General features: G+C 30.2%; 1 protein-coding gene across 1 annotated transcript; it reads left to right on the forward strand.

The window, feature by feature from the left end:
- The first annotated feature begins 6,083 nt into the window (after positions 1-6,083).
- On the forward strand, positions 6,084-9,096 carry LOC123893724 (replication protein A 70 kDa DNA-binding subunit-like). Its single transcript, XM_045943522.1, has 11 exons — positions 6,084-6,199; positions 6,546-6,660; positions 6,751-7,018; positions 7,100-7,196; positions 7,287-7,408; positions 7,490-7,574; positions 7,667-7,954; positions 8,040-8,157; positions 8,263-8,424; positions 8,517-8,651; positions 8,748-9,096. The coding sequence occupies exons 1-11, from the start codon at positions 6,084-6,086 to the stop codon at positions 8,946-8,948; spliced, it is 1,707 nt and encodes a 568-aa protein (XP_045799478.1). The 3' UTR covers positions 8,949-9,096.
- The last annotated feature ends 10,403 nt before the right edge of the window (positions 9,097-19,499 follow it).

The following is a 19,499-nucleotide window of genomic DNA, read 5'->3' on the forward strand; positions in this document are numbered from 1 at the left end:
TAGTTGCAGTTGCAGACACTTTTTTATTTTTAAAAATTAATAATAACTGGATAAACATAATAATCTGACTCAGCAGAATATTTGCGTGTCTTTTGCGATAAATAATTCATTCCTTTTCCAATTTCTTGAATAAATTAAGTTGAGAAATTACCTAATGTTTTGCGTGAATCTTTTTTAATTGGATAAAATAAAATGAAGGGAAATAAATCCAATTGGATAAGGCTGTCATTGACCTATATGACTACAACTTCACAGCCAATCACAGACGAATACGGACTATTGTCCTTCCTTACGGGTCAAGACTTTTTTATGGAAAAATCGTCTTATTTTTTTATTCTTAAGATCACCTAATTATGACATTTCAGTCTATTAAATCTGTCTAAATACAGATAATAATAATAATAATAATAATAATAATAATAATAATAATATATACAATTGGTAGAAATATTATTACATATGGTTGGAGTTCGAATTTGGGATTTTTTATTTATTGATTTTAAAAGATGAATTTGTAGTCATTAAACTACACAATAAAAAAATAGAGACAATTAATGAACTTTATTAATTAAAAAAAAACCTAGTCATTTAAAATGTAGGCAAATGCTAAATAGTGTTTCAGGGGCACTTGTTAAGGATTCAAATTTAGAAAGTTTTACTTGGAAATTGTGTAGTCAATACAACAAAAGTCTATATTTTGATGTTTTCCATGCACAACTTTTATTTTATTTCTTCTTTTGGTTCCTTAATTAGTGTCCGGGGGCACTGATTAGCAAGACCCTAAAATGTAGTGTATCACTCTCTTTTCCGCCATTTAAAATGTTCTTCATCCCCATTATCCGCTTCGGAGAGTATTTTTCCTTCATCATCATCCCCACAGTTATCACAGAGATCCATCAACATTACAAAAAAGTATCAACTTTCTTTTTTTTTTTTTTTTTTTTTTGACCGAAGGAAACTCATGACATTTCATTAGCAATAATAGAATCGATACAAGAGGGTACATCAATGAAAATATGGAAACTAGCTAGAGATGAGGCCACATTTGCTAATATATGAGCGGCCTCATTGGCTTGTCTCCTAACAAACTCAACCCGAGAGTTTCTAAAATGAGAGTTATGAATATATTGACAATCTTTAATGACATCTCCTAACCCAGAAATATCTCTTGCTTTGCTATGAAACTTTGCAACAACATTCTTAGAGTCAAGTTCAAAGTCTACATTCTCCAATTGCAACTCTTGGATCCACTTCAAAGCATGGAGCAAACCTACCGCTTCTCCGGTGTCGACATCGAGAATGGGGGAAAACCATTCAGTTTTTGCAAGGACAAAACTCCCTTGATCGTCTCGGATACAAATACCAATCCCTGTCCTATTGCGCCTTGTAGAGAAAGAAGCATCAACATTACACTTATATCTTCCTACAGGTGGTTTTGACCATACCGAGTCAACATGTTGTTGTTGCGGAACGGTTCGTCGTTGTTGTTGTTGTTGTTCCTGTGCTACATTCCACTCCATGATTAAGTTTCTTGCTCGGTCACACACCACATGTAGTGTTTCACTATGATTCTTCCATATTTTATTATTCCGTTGCTGCCATATACTCCATAACAACGCTGCAAAGAGAGAGCGTTCAGCTGTTCCAAGAACCTGCAACACAGAAAAAATTATACCAGTAATTTCGGAATTATTATTAATGTGTTGTTGTATCATGTTCCACCAGCCCACATTCCGCCACAGAGATTCACTATTTTTGCACAAAAAGAAAACATGGTGACTGTCTTCTAAGCCATCATCACATAGCACACAAGAATTTGGACAATTAACCCCTTTTGCGTTAAGGCGAACTCTAGTTGGAACACAGTTACGACATAACCTCCAAAGAAAATTCCTTAATTTAGGTGGAGATTTTATCGTCCAGATTAAATTCCAGTGTCCCGGAACTTGTAGGTGAGAAGTATCAATAGCATCCACAACGCAGTAACGATAAGCACTTTTAACAGAATATATACCATTCTTCTCATATCTCCAAATAATCCGATCATTCTGAACCGACGCAAGAAGAGGAGTTTTGAGAATTTTTGTTGCAGTATTGTCATCTACAAGGTCTTGAATTAAAGGGGCATTCCACCTTTTTTCATTGCCTATAAAGATGTCAGATATAGTCATATTTGCTAGTTCCTCATGCAAATTTGGTGGTGTTGGAATGATTGACCCATCTGAAATCCACCTATGATTCAAAAAAAGTATCAACTTTCTATTAATTTCAATTAAATTAATTGTATTCAAAAAACAAATAAATAAATTGAAGCCATTAATACGAGTCTTGTGATAATAATAGATATCCCAAGGTCCCGTGAGCTTAACTCAGTTGGCAGGACATTGCATTATATATGCACGGGGCCGGGGTTCGAATCCCGGTCATCCCACTTATCTATCTTAAGGGTGGAATTTCTAGCCACTAAACTACTTGAAAAAAAAAAATCCCAAGTAAACAAATATATACACAATATCTTGTGAAAATGTAAATAAATATAATATCTATGAATATATGTTATTTTAATAAAGTGTTTGGGGACTAAGTCTCCGCGAAACGAGGGATAAAATTTCATCGCCATCTCCAAACCTCTTTTACGGGGGCTTTCTCCTCCATCTCGTTCCCACAGGATTCGGGTCTCAAACAGGGCAATCCCCATTAAAATCTTCATTTACGGATCAAATTGACATCCTTAGTTTTGAATGCCTGTGTCACGAGCTAAAATAACATATGCTCGCAGAGCTCGAGCCTCAGCAAAAATGAAGCTACTCGAGGTAACTGGAAAAAAAAAAAACCTTCACAAAAGCACTATTGTGATAACGGATAATACCCTACAAACCGATGTGTGTGTCATTAGAAAAGTTGTGAGTAGAGAACCATCCACATTCATCTTCAAAATATCCACCAATGATTTGTATGCATTTTTTTAAACGAGGAATTTATATGCATATTCACGCGTCTCAAAATATAAACAAAAATTAGTCAATAAAAGTGAATGTATTTAGTTCATATTTTAAACCAAGTACATTAAATTTGTTTGAGTCATTTTTATTTATATTTTGAGACGGAACGAATAATAATAGTACTTGGATATATGAAGGCAGGAAAATATATTTTTTTACATAAAAATTCTTATAATACTGAGTTTCACAAATGTTTGTATTTTTTTTTAATTCTCTGGTACACATATTATGTAGATATATATCGGTATATTTGTCGATGATTCTGATTGATTTATAAATAGTATTTATTTTCTACATGGATATATGTAGGCAAGAAAATACTTATTTTCTACATAAAAATTCTTATAATGCAGAGTTTCACGGTTGTTTGTTTGTTATGTTTTTTAGGTGAATTCTTTGGTACACATATTATGTAGATATGTACCGGTATATTTGTTGAGGTGGATGATTCTGATTAGTTTATAAATAGTATTTATTAATTTTTTATATTAAATATTATTTGTGGACCAATCACAATTATCTACTTAAGTGGTGTACTGGTATATATCCACATAATATGTGTAACGGAGTGTTTATCCTAAATAAATCTTAATTGTTACTATGTTATTAGAGCAGAGAAAAAAATAGTAGTATTCAGGAATACAACTCTTTTAAAAAAATTAACATCTCAACTCTATTAGTTTGTCAGATGATGTAGTATTGCATATTTGGGTGCGTCGTCCATGAATATTTAATAGTGATACTTTTTTTTGGGTACAAAATAGTGATATTCTTTTAGCTTTGCTTAAGAAAATGAATAGTGGGTACGTACCTAATTATTTTAAGAGAAGATATAAATATTTATACTTTTTCATAAAAAGTAATTGATTCGGTCAAGAAAAGCAGAAAGTAATTGATATCATACTTATTTGATAAATAAAAAAAGAGCATCAGTAAGAAATATTTATATAAGTAAGAGAAGAATTCATAAAAGTAGAGAATTTATCAACCAAAAATTGGCAACTGATTTAGCTTTATAGAAGCACTTTTATCTCCGCTGCTTCGCCCACAGAGATTTGAACCATACATGAGAGAGAGATTTGAACCATACATGAGAGAGTGGGCTTTGGCTAACATGGAAGACTTCAACAAGTCTTTCATGGTGCACAAGTTGAGAAAATTATTATAACGAATACGAATTTTACAAAATCGATCGTTGGATTGAATGTTTATATTATATAGATTATCTATAAATTTTTTTAAAAAAATTAAAAATCGTTTGATATGTTATTGAGACACATCAAGATTAACGGTATTCAATTAAAACCCATAAACCGTTAATTTTGATTGGTTTCGATAACATATCAAATGATTTTCGATTTCTTTAGAAAAAAATATAGATGATCTATATGATATAAACTTTCAATCCAACGGTCGATTTTGTAAAACTCGTATTCGTTATAATAATATTTGTAAGTGTTGCATGGTGCAAGACTTCATGCATTTGTGCATGGTAGACATGGCCGAGAGAGTGATTATAATTTTTAAGTGTTAAAGGTTGTCATATAAGATTTTTCTTGCATCATTTTTTTTTACTGAATAACATTTTTCATAAAAAAATAGTCATTGATTTGATCATCACTTGTATAAATAAATGATTTGACCATTACTATCTTGCAAGCAAGAGAACAAAAAAGGAAAGAATATTATAAAGAATTGTTTGTATAAAGTGAAATATGTTTTTTGCTAGAGAGTTAGCCGTTTAGTAAAAGAAAATTAAAAACATTGCTACTTATTTGAGTCTCACAAAATTAACCTTCAGCTATGCGAATAGAGTCCATGGTTTACACCAAAAAAACTTTGAATTCCAAAATTTTGATAGATATATAATTTTATGTTAATGCATGCCTTCAATGCATTCAATCATATCTATTCACGAATAGATGTGAACATTAATGAAATTTTCTTCTATCGAGCACTTACAAATTACAATAGTGGGTTGTCTCATCTAAATCAATGATTAAAATTATTTAACCGTGTATTTAATATAGACGGCCGTTATAATATAACCAATCCCCATTCAATGCATTCTATCATATCTATTTACGAATAGATGTGCACATGAATGAAATTTTCTTCTATCGTGTAGTTACAAATTACAATAGTGGGTTGTTTGATTTAAACAATGGATAAAATTATTTAACTGTGTATTTAATATAACGGCCGATATAAATTCAATAGTTGAGAATGATAATCATAAAAAATGCTACAACAATAAATCCTAATCGATCCATGTATTAACTAATATGGGGTGCAACTGTGAAGTTCCTATCATGATTTACCAAGACCCACCTTTAGAGGTGCTAGGCCCCCGGAATAATCTCTTGTGCAAATCAAATAGAAACATATTATTGTTTCTTATTTTTGATTCCCGACCTGTCGTTATCTAAAAACCATATTCAAATTTTTGTACCCAAAATAAAATTATAAATTTTGAATACATTTTGTCTATAGTTATTTGTACTCAGTCAAATCCTAAAATATTTTTATCATTTTTTTAAAATCCTCTGGTTTTTAGGGGAAGAGGACTCTAATAGTCTAGAGTTCAGCCGTATGGTAAGTAAAATCTTCTAGCTAAGAAAATGTTTCATTCAAGAATCGAACTCGGGTTCTCCCGAAATCCATCATTTGACGAAGTTCATTAACCAATTGAGCACAATAACTTGATTAAAATATTTTTATCATTGATCATTAATAGGTTTCATCGAATCTCATTTTATACAATAGTGTGATTTATTATTCTAATAATAAAAATTAACTCGTACTATTTCAATAAATAAAAAATAACAAAGTTAACAATAACAACACATGGATTGGGATTTGGCCTTTTCAATAAATAAAACAACACATGGAATGAGAGGTATCCATTAACGTCATGGTACTTTAGTATTTGCTGCTAAGTCTTTGGACAGGAAGTTGTACATTAGGCAAAAGTGTTGTTTGTAGTTTTAACTTCTATTCATGAATTGTCTTGTGTGTGTGTTTTGTTTTGGACAGCAATGCAAGAGGTGTTCACGAGGTGGATCATCCCAAAACTTATGAATGCGGGATTTTTCGTTATGCCTTCGAAGCACTGTAGATCGCTGTGAGGCCATGAGAGCTGGACGACGTGGCCATCTCAGGGTTGAGGATTTATCCGCGAACTCTCCACAATCAAAGTTGGGTTTTAAAAGTTTTTCATAGGGAGTGTCCCACACTACTTCCATTTATTTGTTATTTTGAGTTGTACTTCTTCCATTTATTGTTGATTTGAGTTCTATTTATTGATTTTTGTTTTATCTGCTCATGTCAAACTGATTCAATTGATTTAAAGTTTTCGTCGCGGTGCTTATAAAGTTTTCGTTCTTATCTGCTCATCCGTGTTTTGTTGCCTATAAAATGTGGAGCGTGGTAGTTTATTGGTACAGTTTGTGGAGTCTCAGAATACTTTTATTTTATAACTTATTTGAATCTTTTAAGTTTTTTGGGCATGAATACTGCGTTTGATTCGATTGGTTTGGTCAGTCCTGGAAGGGATTCATGGCGATTCAAAGTTCGTGTTCTTCGTTTATGGAGTGTGTCCGCGTTTTTGAGACCAGATCAAGTGAATTCGCTTGAGATGGTGTTAATTGATGAAAAGGTACCTGCAAGTTTTTGTTATGGTACTTTACATTCTTTGTTTTTTAATTTGTAAATTAATCTTTGTTTGTTGATTTTAATTTGTATGAAGGGGGCCAAGATTCATGCATCCATTCGTCGTCAGTTGTTGTATCTGTTTAATGGCAAAATTGTTGAGGGTAGTGTTTATAAGATGTCATTTTTCGTTGTTTACCCAGAGTCTGGTTTGTATCGGACAACTTCTCATAGATACAAGCTTAGCTTTGAGATGAAAACAAAAGTTCAGATCTGTGAAAGTGGTGTGATAGATCGATATGGATTATCTCTTACTTCTATTGGAGACATTTGTGCTTATGGACCTGATCATGATTTTTTAGTTGGTTAGTTTTTATGTTTTTAATCATGTTTATTGTTATAATTGTTGTATATTGGTCTAAGTTTGTTTTTTTAAATATTTGTAGATGTTGTTGCTTTAATTACTGGTATTTCACCTGAGAAGGAATATGTTCGTGATGGAAAGGTCACTAAGATGGTGGTGATTGAGTTGTCTGATAATAGGTTTGGAATATGCTTTGAATCAATGAATTTTAATGTTTGTAGTAGTATATTTTGTTTATTGTCTTATCATTGGTTTTGTTATTTGGATAGTGGAAAGTGTGAGTGTGCTTTGTTTGGTGGTTATGTGCAAGAGCTTCAAGAGATGCTTGCAAAATGTGCTGATGGATTGCCAATTGTTGTTGTTCAATTTGCCAAGATAAAGATGTTTGGAGGTTATTTATTGTAGTTTTTTTTTATTTTTATTGATTTGTTTTAATTTGTGTTTTTAGTGGTTGATTATGTTATTTATGCAGGGAAAGTGTCAATTCAAAATGTATTGAATGCTACTAGGATTTATGTTAATCCCCCAATACCAGAGGTTGTTTCTTTCAAACAAGTGTGAGTCTTGATTACTTATTAATTATTTATTATTTGTTGGTTAGAGTTAGTTGATGATTTTGGATGATTGATTAATATGTTTTGTCAATTAGTATGCCTCTTGAAGGTGTTGAATCTTGTGTTTCCATACCTGCTATTGGGGAACGTGTGAAGCCATCTTTTGAAGAAGATTTTTTGTTAAATTATCCAAAGACTTCCATAGCTCATTTACTTGAATTGGCCGAAGATGGTATCTATGTTGTGAGTGGTGTTGTTGGTGGTTTGCTTGAAGGTGAAGATTGGTGGTATGCATCCTGTAAGTGCCACAAGGGACTTTCTGCTGATTCAGGGGCTTATTATTGCAAAAAATGTGATAAACATGTTTTCAAAATGGTTCCAAGGTTTGTTTTTATCATATATTATTTTGTTTGAATATATTTGTCTTATGTTTAGTGAACTTATTGAATTTGGTTTGATTAATTTCAGGTTTAGGGTTAAGCTTGTGGTTAATGATGGAACTGCTGAAGGAGTGTTTGTTGTTTTTGATGGTGATATGAGTTCATTGGTTGGAAAATGTTGCCCTGATTTGGTTGCTGCAGCTAAGGTTGTGTGTTGTTTATTATTTCTTTGTTTTTTTTTTTGGTAATTTTTTTTTTAATTCTTGAATATGACTTTGTGGTATTTGTTTTTGTTAATTATCTGATTATAGGCTAGAAATCGTGATTATTGTCCTCCTGAATTAGACTTGCTGAAAGGGAAGAGGTTGCTGTTCAAGGTTGAGAAAGTTTCCTATGGAGTTCCAAGGTTTGATGGTTCATTTAGAGTTAAGAGAATATGCAGTAATTTGTCTATTGTGAAGGCCTTTGATGCAGTAAGATGTTCTGTGTTTTTATTTTTTGGTTTATCTTAATTGTTGTGTTTTGGTTATGTTTTATATATTTGGTTTTCATTGTTTCGATGTAGTCTATGGCTGAAGATGATTCTGGTGAACATGGTTATGATTTGGAAGTAGATTATGTTGATAATACCCCTGTGGAGGATGTTGTGGGAAATCTCATTGTTTCCCCAACTGATGTTAAAGTTAAACATGGAATTGATGTAAGTGTTTTGTATTTATTTGTGCTGTGTTTGCGGTACAGTTGTTGCTGATCATTGATTAACAGTATTAAGAATAATTGTATTTTTATATTGAAGCTTTCAACTGCTCAATTGGTGCCTGAGATCATAAATTTGGATGATAATTCTGATAATGGATTTGAAGTTTTCCTGGGTGAACGTGTTGGTGTGGATGTGAGCAAGGTTTTGGCTGCTAAGAGAAATTTGTCTGATGCTTTTGCTGGATGTGATGATGATGAAGCCAGTTCTTCTAAGCGTATCAAATACTCTCCTCAATGAAGAATATGTTGATTGGTTTAATTTGTTGGGTTTGTGGTTTAAAAGTTTGTTTGTTTAGTTTATTTCCAAGAAAATGTTGCCTATATAGAGGCAATAATCTTATCTTTCTGTTTAGTATTGTTGTCTTTTTATTGATTCCTGCTGTTGTTTCCATGTTGATCAGTTAACTCTTTATGTAGTATTTTGTAATACCATCACCAACAATCAATGTAATATATTTGTTTCTTCTTTATTTTGCTTATATATAATCTTCTCAATATTTTTATGCCAATCTCGATTATTTTGTAAGTAGAATAAAAATTGTTTTATTTAAATAAGTTACGAATATTATGGTTCGTGTTTTTTAATAATTTGTTCGAATTTATAATATTTTAAACAAAATAAATATATTATAATAATTTTTTTGTCTTTTTAAATATTGGTCGATAATTCATATAATTTCTATAAATATATTCGATAATTTCAATGTGGTGTATGCTTCAAGTCTTAATTACACAAAAACAATAAATGAAGTAATCATTGCTTATCATGGAGCTGTTGTGACAGATGATTGTCGATGCTCTAAGATTGTAATGGAAGTTATCCGTGATGGAGGACATGCAGTGGTTGCAGCTATGGCTCGTGCTCTTTAATTTAATGTTTTAGAAATATTTTTATATTTTTAATGTTAAATTGATAAAAAAATATGGATTAATTTTGTTAAATATTGTTATTTAATATATTTTTGTTGATGTACTTTGGTTTTGTTTTGTAATATATATATATATACAAGCCGGTTCTTTCGAAAATAAAAAATAAAGCCGATTTTTTCCGTTCTATTTTTTAAATTTAAATTTTTACGCTTCAAAATTGGAAATAAAAAAATAGACTATACGTATTTTGAAATAAATAATAAAATTGGTAATAATAGAAGGGAATATGTTCTATAAATATTTCTATATTTTTATGTCAATCTCGATTATTTTGTAAGTAGAATAAAAATTGTTTTATTTAAATAAATTATGAATATTATGGGCCGTGTTTTTTAATAATTTGTTTGAATTTATAATATTTTAAACAAAATAAATATATTATAATAAAATTGATAATAACAAAAGAGAATATGTTTTATAAAAATGCATACGGTTTATGTACCTTAAAAAATTGAAAATATTCCAATGATTTATTGTTGTTTCTATGAGGGTGTTTTTTGGGTTGTGGATTTGGTTTTCGTTTGTTTGTGTTCTTCCTTCGTTGTATGCGTGGATTGGGATAATTTGTTCTTCTTATTCCCGCTGGCAATTTGGTTCATTGATTCAGGTATTGTTTAACTTTAATTCAATCGTTTGTTTTATGGTTTCGGTTTATTTTGTTGTTTTTTATGCGAAATCTGTTTTAGGTCTTGGCGTCGAGGATTTACTCTGATTTAGAAAATTAGGTCGTTCTGTTATGTTTTTCGTTGTTGCTTCTTTCGTTGTTTGTGGTTTATTGATCGGTATTATTGGAGTTAGTTTGTTATTGGTTTTGTCTATTTATTAGTTAAATTAGATGGTTTTGATTACTGATTGATCATTCAAGAATTGCGAGGTTTTATTTGATATGAATGGCTTTGGGTTTGTTTGATTCATTCAATTCGTTTTGTCTTATTGTTATTGATTATTATGATTGAAAGACCATGCTTGAGTTAGTTTGCAAATTGCTGGGTTTTTGTTTGAGTTGCATTAAATTTTTTTACTTTAGTTTTTGGATTCTTGTGGTGTAATATATGTAACTTTGTGTTGGTGTGACTACCGGTCAGAATTTGGTGGCTGCTATCACTGTCTACAGTGAATTGGAATTTTGTTTAGTTTTCATTTTTTTTTTGTGTTTCAAGTATTGTAGGGGCATATGTGGAAAAAAGTTAGTGGTTTCCCTCCAAGAAATTGTTTGAATCTGTTGTATTTTCTATTTATAGTTACTTAGTCTCTTTTCCATAGGATATATCATTTCCATGTTTAAAGAATTCATAAGCAGTAAAAATTATTAAGAATGGTTGTTTCCTATTTAAGTTCTGATGTAAGTAGGTTTCTTGATGGTGGAAAGGTTTCAAAATTAGTAGAGTTATTAACTATTGAGGAAAATTCTATTGCTTATGTCATTGGTTGTTATTTTGGAGTTGTTGAGGGAGTTGATGTTGTGTATGATGATGAAACTAAAGTTATTCCAAGGTGTTTTTTTGGTGTTTAATGTTTCCATGTTTATGTTAATTTGTTTTGGGATTTACATTGCAGTTTTTTGCATGTAGGTTATGTCTCAAAATTAATGTTGGTGATGATGTTGATGATTTTGAGTTTGTTTTGTATGGTGAAATTGTTAAGAAAGTTGCTCCTTTAACCTGTGTTAAATTGCTGAAAGAGGTTTGTATTTTATCATACTTATGTTGTTTATTTGATTTTATTAGTTTTATGGTTTTGTTGAATGTATATTGTTTGTAATTATGTTTGTGTGTTGTTACATACTTACATCAACAGAATGCCTCTTCCACTTTGTACCCTGATGAAATTGATGAGATGTTTGGTGACCCTATGCTTTTTAAAGTTAGAAAAGAACATGGTTGTGATTCTTGTGGTTCAGTTTCAGTTGAGTTTTTGGATGTGCTTTTTCATAGTAATCTATTGGAAATTTACCTTAATCCTGGTCATGTTGCTTATTCTACTACTGTAAGTTATATTGTTTTAATTGTTTCTTTTTATTTTTGTTGATGTTATTTTTTTTTTGTAAGGTTAAGTTTATTTTTAAATATTGTGTTTTTGTATTTTAGGTTACTTTAGATGATCCTGTTATTTCACCTGTTGTTGAGGCTGAGATTCTTAGAAGTGATTCATGTGAATCTAAAATTGGTCAAGTTATTGTTCCTTCCATTCCATTGGTTTTCTCTTCTCCGGTTATTTCTTCATCTCTTAAGTCCAGCTGTTTGATATTGTATGAATTTATTGGAAGTAATGAAGTCAAGAGATTAAGTGATTTGTTTGATTCTAAAGATGGTTCAACTGTCATTGTTTTTGGTTGGTACGATTCTGTTTGTGAAGGGGTTGATACTTGGTATTCCGGTGGAATTTATCTTGATCAGCCAAGGTTATAGCAGTTTTTGTCTTTGGTTTTTAGTTTTTTTATAGATTCATTTAAATATACATTAATTTGTTTGTAATTGTTGTAGATTTCGTCTCAAGATAAATGTTCGAGATGAGTACCACCAGACAACTTTGGTTTTGTTTGATGAACAAGTTAAGAAGTTGGCTTTTGAGACTTGTGGTGTATTGGTTTCCATTGTGAGTTTATTTATCTGTTTCATATTTCTTTAAAATTTACTAATGTTACTATTGATTTGATAAAAGTATGTTTTCATTGTTGTGTATTGGTTTGAATTGTGAGTTTGTTTATGATTCCTATGTTTTACTTTATAGGGTGAAAGCTCTTCTGTTTATCCTGATGAAATGGATGATATGTATGGTGATTCAATTCTTTTTAAAGTTCGGAAGAAATCTGTAAATGGTCGTTATGTTTCATCTTCTTATGAAGTAGTTGATATGCTTTCTGATCCTTTGGTTTTGGATAAGTTCCGTCAATATTATATGCCAACCTATGGAGTTCTTGACTGTCCTTTTGGAAAGTTGTCACCATTTGTAGCTCATGGTGAAAGTTATTCAAAAGAAGATGAATATTCAGGTGAAGAGTTACCCTGTGCTGAATCTAAGAGAAAGGCTGAGTTCATTTGTGAATCTTCTTCACTAGCTTCTGAGAAGAAATTGGTCAAGCATGCCAAGATTATTTAGTTTGTTTTATTGTATTTGTATTATATTTTGTTATCCTACATTGTCTTTATGGTGTTACTTTTATTGATGTTTTTAGCTTCTTTATTAAATTTGTATTGTTAGCATGAATTTCCTTCAATAGTTCAATTGTTTGTTGAATTGGACTAAAATATGTATAATTATTTGTTGGTTTTATTAAATATATAATTTTGAGTGTTACTCTTGATTTTATTTCAAAGTTGTAAAAGAAAATTCTTTTAAATTTAATAATTTCTAAAAATGCATTTAGAAGATTTGCAAGAGTTTTATGGTTTTGTACAACACTCTATATTCCATAATGACATCTCTTTGACCAAGTTTTTAAATTTCTTATTTTTTTGACATAATCGGCGATATGAACAATGTAGCTTGACTTTTGTGCGACCATTGATGATCTTTGTGGATCAACTAGGTAATTCAATCGCTGAGGTAGCATATAATTATTTGGTTATTTTGTGGCTGATTTTGGTTAAAGTAAATTTTTTTAAGTGTTTGGTTTTCGGGAAATTTTTCGTGGCGTAGTTAGGAGAGGAAGGTTCGAATTCGAATTATTGATATGTGGTTTCGAAGAAATGTCCATAGTGATTTAATTAAAAAAAGTAATGTGATATGTTGAATATATTTTTTTGACTATTTGTTCATATATAAGTTTAATCCTTATCTTAATAGATTTTTTTTTTTTAGTTTTTCATCCTTTCTTTAATCTGGTTCTGCGGTCAATTTTTACATCAAGTGTTTTCAGCTGTCTCCTGATCACAATTGCGGATAGAGCTGTCAAAGGGGCCGGCCCGGCCTGAAGGGGTCCGGTTAAATAAAGGGGTCGGCTCAGCCCGGCCCGTTAACTTCATAGCACGGCTCGGTTAGCCTTGCCCGATAAGGGAAAGCCTATTATTATTATTATTATTATTACTACCCAAAAAAAATTCCAAGTTTTATATCTTTCATTCATCCATTGTAATTTAAGTAAAAAAAAGCAAAAATATAAAAAGATTATAAAATAAATATAATAAAAAGATGATATCCTTAAAATAATCATATTCCAAGTTTTATATTTTTTGTTGTAATTGCATAAAAAAGATTAAAATAAATAAAAGGTGATATGCTTAAAAATAGGGATAAAACAGATTATAAATAAGAATAAATCACAAATAATAAAAATAAAATAATAAAAATAATAGAAAAAGTCATATATGAATTTATGCATAAAAATAGGACCAAAATATAACAATAAAAAAATTATAAAAAAAATTTTAAATAATTTTTTTGAAGTTCTTTAAGGGGCCGGCCAAAAGCTTGTCGGCCGGCTCATGACAGCCCATGAAAAAGCCTGCTCTGATAAGGTTCGGCCCAATAAGACACAGCCCACTTTTTATGAAGCCTGGCCCGTGTGAAAGGATAAGGCTAATGGGCCAGCTCGATAGGCTGACCATTTTTGACAGCTCTAATTGCGGTGGATTGAATCATGGTTCTCCGTATCAAACTTAGTGTGAATCACCAATGAATTAACTAATGATTAGTTAATATAAACCTTTGTTAGTTATTTGTTTTTGCTAAATGAGGTTTTTCATGTTTTTAATTTATATTGATGAATCCTATTATTTGTGTAGATTAGTTGATTATTAAATTTTTTATTGAATCAGCTTATAGTTTATTAAAAAATATAAAAACTGAAAATCTAATTATATGATTTCGGAAATATATATAGCAAAATTTGATATATTATTTTGACAAACTATTCGTGCTATTTTTTAATATTTATCTTAATATATATTTTTTCTTTTTGGTGGTTCATTGTTTGTTAATTTTGGTTTGTTGGTTAGTTTTGTTATTAATTTGTTTTAACTTTCTCTTGAACTGCGATTTTCTTTACCAAGGTTAGCGCTAATCACTATTAAATTTAACCAACGATTAGTTAATATAATTTTTTTTTAGTTTATTGTTTATGCTTATTGAGGTATTTTATATTATTTGCAATTTATATTGATCAACTTTATTGCTTGTGTAGATTAGTTATATCATAAAAATTTAGGACTTTGTGATTAACCTAAACTAAATGTATTTTTTAACATATTCGTTTAAGTGTAATTTTTTTTTATTGGGAAAGATTTTAAAACCATTTTTTTTGTTTGATTGTATAGTTGGTAATTTATTGAAATGATGATTTACCAAATCTAGGTCTTAAATTAATTTGGTTGTATTGGTTTTGTGTGGTCTACTCACTATATTTGTAATGATATCAATCACCATCAAGGTTCAAAAACGTCCCAATAAGTCACTCACTACTTATCACAATTAATGCAAGGTCTAATGCTTTATGCACAGGTTATTAAGTTTCTGAGTATTGCCTTAATCGATAAGGCTGTTTTTGCTTCTTTTATTCAAGTTAAGAGGGTTGTTCTGTCATTTCCATAGTTTCCACATTTGGAATTTTGTTTTGGTTGCTTATATAAAATAGGAGTGTCTGCATGTGTAGTGAAGCTTAGTTTACATTATTTTGTTTGTCTGTGTAAAATTTCTTTGTAGGGTACATTATGTCAATGAGTTCTTTGTTCAATGTTACACCTTTGCACCGTCTGAACACTTCTAAGCTAGATTGGGTTATTAATGTTAGGTTAGTAAGAATGTGGAAGATCAGAAGTTCGTTCTCTCCAGAAAAAATTAAGGAGATACAACTTATTTTACTTGATAGTGGGGTAAAGTTTTTGAATTCTGGTTTTTTGTGTTTATATTATAGTTGAAGTTTTATTTTATAGTTTTATATTTTTATGGCTATTTTTTATTTTAATTTTTATTCAGGGTAAGAAGATTCAAGCTACTGTACCTGCTTTATGTGTTGATCTTTTCTCTAAGGTTTTGTGTGAAGGTTGTTTGTACTCCATGAGGTACTTTCAAGTGGAAGAAAATGTTAGTTTTTGTATGAATCAGTACAAGTTAACATTCTGTATGAGGACCAAGGTTATTTCATCTGAAAATTTAGCTATTCCTTACTATTCCTTGATGTTATTTGATTCTCAAAAGATTAGGAACTACCAAAATGGTTTATCGTATGTTATTGGTATGTGAATTCCTTGTGTTCTTTTTAAGGTTTTTTTTTATTGTCTTTTTTAGATAACTGTGATTATAGTGGTTTTGTGTTTTCGCTTTTGTATAATGTAGATGTTATTGGAGTTGTGACTGAGGTTCATGTCAATCCAGCTAATGATACTGGTGCTGTGAAGGTTACATTGGCTGATAAGAGGTATTTCGTTGTTAGGATCATTTTTTAGTTATGAGATTTGGTTTTTTAGATATAAGATTGATGGTTTTTGTTTTTTTTTTTTAAATACTTCAAGAGGGATGTTTGAGTGTTTCCTATATGGTGATTATGGTGATGAATTGAAGAATATGCTTTATGAAAACGGCTCTGAGTTGGCTATTTTACTATTGCAGTTTGTTAGCATTACTAGCAATAAAGGTTTGTTGAATTAAATTCTTTTTGTTTTGTCTTATCAATGTAGTTGTTTCTATGACATGATTGTTACTAATAGTATTTCTATCTTGTGTTTTTTTTTAATGCTAAGGTGTTATTTTTGTTGAATCTGTGGATCAAGTTACTAAAGTTCTTTTGAATCCTCCTATTTTGGAAGTGGAAGAATTTAAGATTAAGTAAGTGATATGTATATATGATATATCTATATGTTTTTTAACATATTGTATGTTCTTTGTATGTTGTTATTTTGGATCTTATGTTTTTGGTTTTTATGTTTCAGAATGGGTTATGTTAGTGGTTCCAGCCAAGTGACGAAGAATCAGTTTTATTCTGGTTCGACATCATGTAAAGATTTAGAGTTCAATGGATTGTATCCTTCTAAATCTCTCTATGATTTTATTCAGACATTTGAAGATGGAATATTTGTGATGTGTGTCAAAATTGTTGGTCTTTTCAAAGTTGATCAATGGTTTTATCCTGTTTGTCATTGTGGCGATTTTTTGGATTATGAAGCTGGATCCTATTACTGCGTTAGTTGCCATCATAGTGTGTTTGGCACAACATCGAAGTATTCTTCTGATTTTTTTCTGAAAGTTATTGTGATGTTTGTTGCTTTGTTTGTTTGTTGGATAATTTTTATAGGTGCTCTTATATTTGTAGTTGTAGGCTTCAAATTGCAGTTCAAGATGCTACATCCGCTGCATTATTGCCAATGTCTGAGAATTTGCTCGAGGGGATTGATGTTATCAATAATAATGTATTCTTTATTTTTTCTTTGCTTGTTTTCGAACAATAATCCTCATTGTCGATAATTTTTATTTTAATTGGTTTTTTTTTGTGATGTTCTCAGGGATCTTCATTTGCTTTGAGTAATGATGGTGAAAAGGTGTTGGCTGATAAATCAGTACTGATGATTGTCAAGAAAATTCGAAGAGTTGATGATGTAACTGATGATGTTGTCGAAGTTCTGAGAGTCACTGATGGTGTTGACTTGATTGAGAAATTTCATTTGGCTGGCAACAACTTCACTCCAACTAAGGTTTGTATTGTTAGCATAGATATTTTTGAGATTATAATGTTGTTTGTATATTATGTTATATGAGTGGCTTGTGCTGTTGGATTGATGTAAATTTTAAATGCAGTGTATCTTTCAGGCTGCCTCTGCTGATTTACCTTCTGATTTATCTGAGTGTGCGATGTTATCGTCTTTGCCACATTGTGATGATGCTGGAAAGAAAGTGTTGGTTGAAGAACGTTTCCAAACAATTCTGAAAGATTCAGCTCCGGAGTATCACAGGAAATATATTCAGTTCAATGTTCGTAATGACAGTGGATTTATTGGCAGAGTACATACTGATTCCTCTTCCTCTAATTTTATCTAAGGATGTAATGATTGGAATGAGTTATATTTTGTAAGAGTTGCAGTACTTCCATGGTTCTTTGGTTGATGAAGAAAATTCATGTTTTTTGTTATGCTGTTAGTATTAAATGTTTTGCAGCTTCATGAATCATATTAAGGTTGTACAATTTTAATGTTTTGATAAGATGTTAATGTAGTTTGTTTGTTAAGTTTCTACTTCTTTTGAAATATGGTAGTTGTAATTTGAAGTTAGTAACTTTGTAACAAGAACCTGGTTTAGTTATAATGATATTTGTTGCTGTCATTTTATTGTATTGGTATTACGTTGTGTTGTTTTATGTATATTAATTGATGTTTGCGAAAGTTCATGATGCTGTTGATTTTTCATGCTGGATCGTAATACATATGTATGAATCTTGTGGTTGGATTGCTTCATTCTTCCTTGTGCAATGAATTTGAAGTGTAGCAGGTATTGTTTTCAGTAAGTAGGAAAAGTTGTGATGATATTTGTCAATTTTTAATAATAAGATTGGATTACATGTGTCTATTATGAGTTGGATAAATTATATTGAGGAGGTGCAAAGTATTTGAACAAGAAATTTTGATGAATATATTGTATAACTTTAAATGGTTCATAATTTAGAACATGGTAAATTATGTTTTTGGTCTATATTTTTTTAGCTAATTTTAGTTTTCGTTCCAATGTTTAAAATCATTCGTTCTAAAATACTTAAAGTTGGATGTCCATATATGACTTTATCTATTTGTGATTCAAACATGGCGGACACATTAAAAATTTGTTTATTTGGTTATTTCTATCATTTATATATATATATATATATATATATATATATATATATATATATATATATATAATTTGATGTAAATTGATTGATAACTCCGTTCAAATCTTAATTCTTACACATGTGGGGTGTTTTTATCAATTTAGTTTAGTTCTTTGTTATAATTTCTAAGAGTATTAATTTGTTACTTACTATTGTATTTTTAATTAAGATATTTTTATACAATTTAAAAAAAAATTAGAGCTAAAAATTAATCATTAATTGTTCTTTAAAATATTGTAACTTATTTTTTTACATGTTATTTTTTTTAAAAAAAACGGGGAGTTCCTACTCAAAATTGAATAGAATTATCGAATACTTTTTGTGATATCTAAATTAGTTACAAATTATCTTTGAGTGTTTTAATCCTTTTGCATTCTATAATTAGAGATTGTACCCAAAAGTTTGGTTAAACTAAGAGGGACTCGCATAATGTCATCTAAGTAATTGTACTATATATTGGTATTGGTAGGACTGTTTTTAGAGCTGTTAAAAAGAATATAAAATAAATACAATAAAAAAATGATATGCTTTAAATAACTATATTCTAAGTTTTATATTCTTCGTTATAATTGCAAAAAAAAAAAAATTAAAAAAAATAAAAGGTGATATGCTTAAAAATAGGGATAATACAAATTATAGATTGGAACAAAACACAAATAATAACAATAAACAACAAAAATAATAAAAAAGGTTATATAAGAATTTATCCATAAAAATAGGACCAAAATATAACAATAAAAAAATTATAAAAAATTTTTAAATAATTTTTGTAATTCTTTAAGGGGCCAGTTCAAAAGCCTGTGGGCGGCCCACGACGGCTCATGGAAAAGCCTGATCCGATAAGGTCCGGCCCGATAAGGCACAGTCATTTTTTATGAAGTCTGGCCCGTGTAAAAGGATAAGGCTAATGGGTCAGCCTAATAGCCCGACCCTTTTTGACAGCTCTACTATTTTGTGTTGGAGGATGATGAATGAAGCAATTGTTTTTTAGTGTTGAATAAATATGAATGAGTATAAGGGTGTATATTATTGAAAATGTGTTCAATCTATAGTTTCAAAACTTGAAAG

This window comes from Trifolium pratense, linkage group LG7, assembly GCF_020283565.1.
Source record: "Trifolium pratense cultivar HEN17-A07 linkage group LG7, ARS_RC_1.1, whole genome shotgun sequence".
In the NCBI taxonomy this organism is placed as follows: domain Eukaryota; kingdom Viridiplantae; phylum Streptophyta; class Magnoliopsida; order Fabales; family Fabaceae; genus Trifolium; species Trifolium pratense.

Bases quoted from the DNA above. Each gene is read 5' to 3' on its own strand.
- LOC123893724 (XM_045943522.1), top strand. From the start codon at position 6,084: ATGCGGGATTTTTCGTTATGCCTTCGAAGCACTGTAGATCGCTGTGAG. The intron at 6,200-6,545 runs GTTGGGTTTTAA...TGGTTTGGTCAG, and splicing joins GCGAACTCTCCACAATCAAA to TCCTGGAAGGGATTCATGGC. The intron at 7,409-7,489 runs GTTATTTATTGT...TTATTTATGCAG, and splicing joins CAAGATAAAGATGTTTGGAG to GGAAAGTGTCAATTCAAAAT.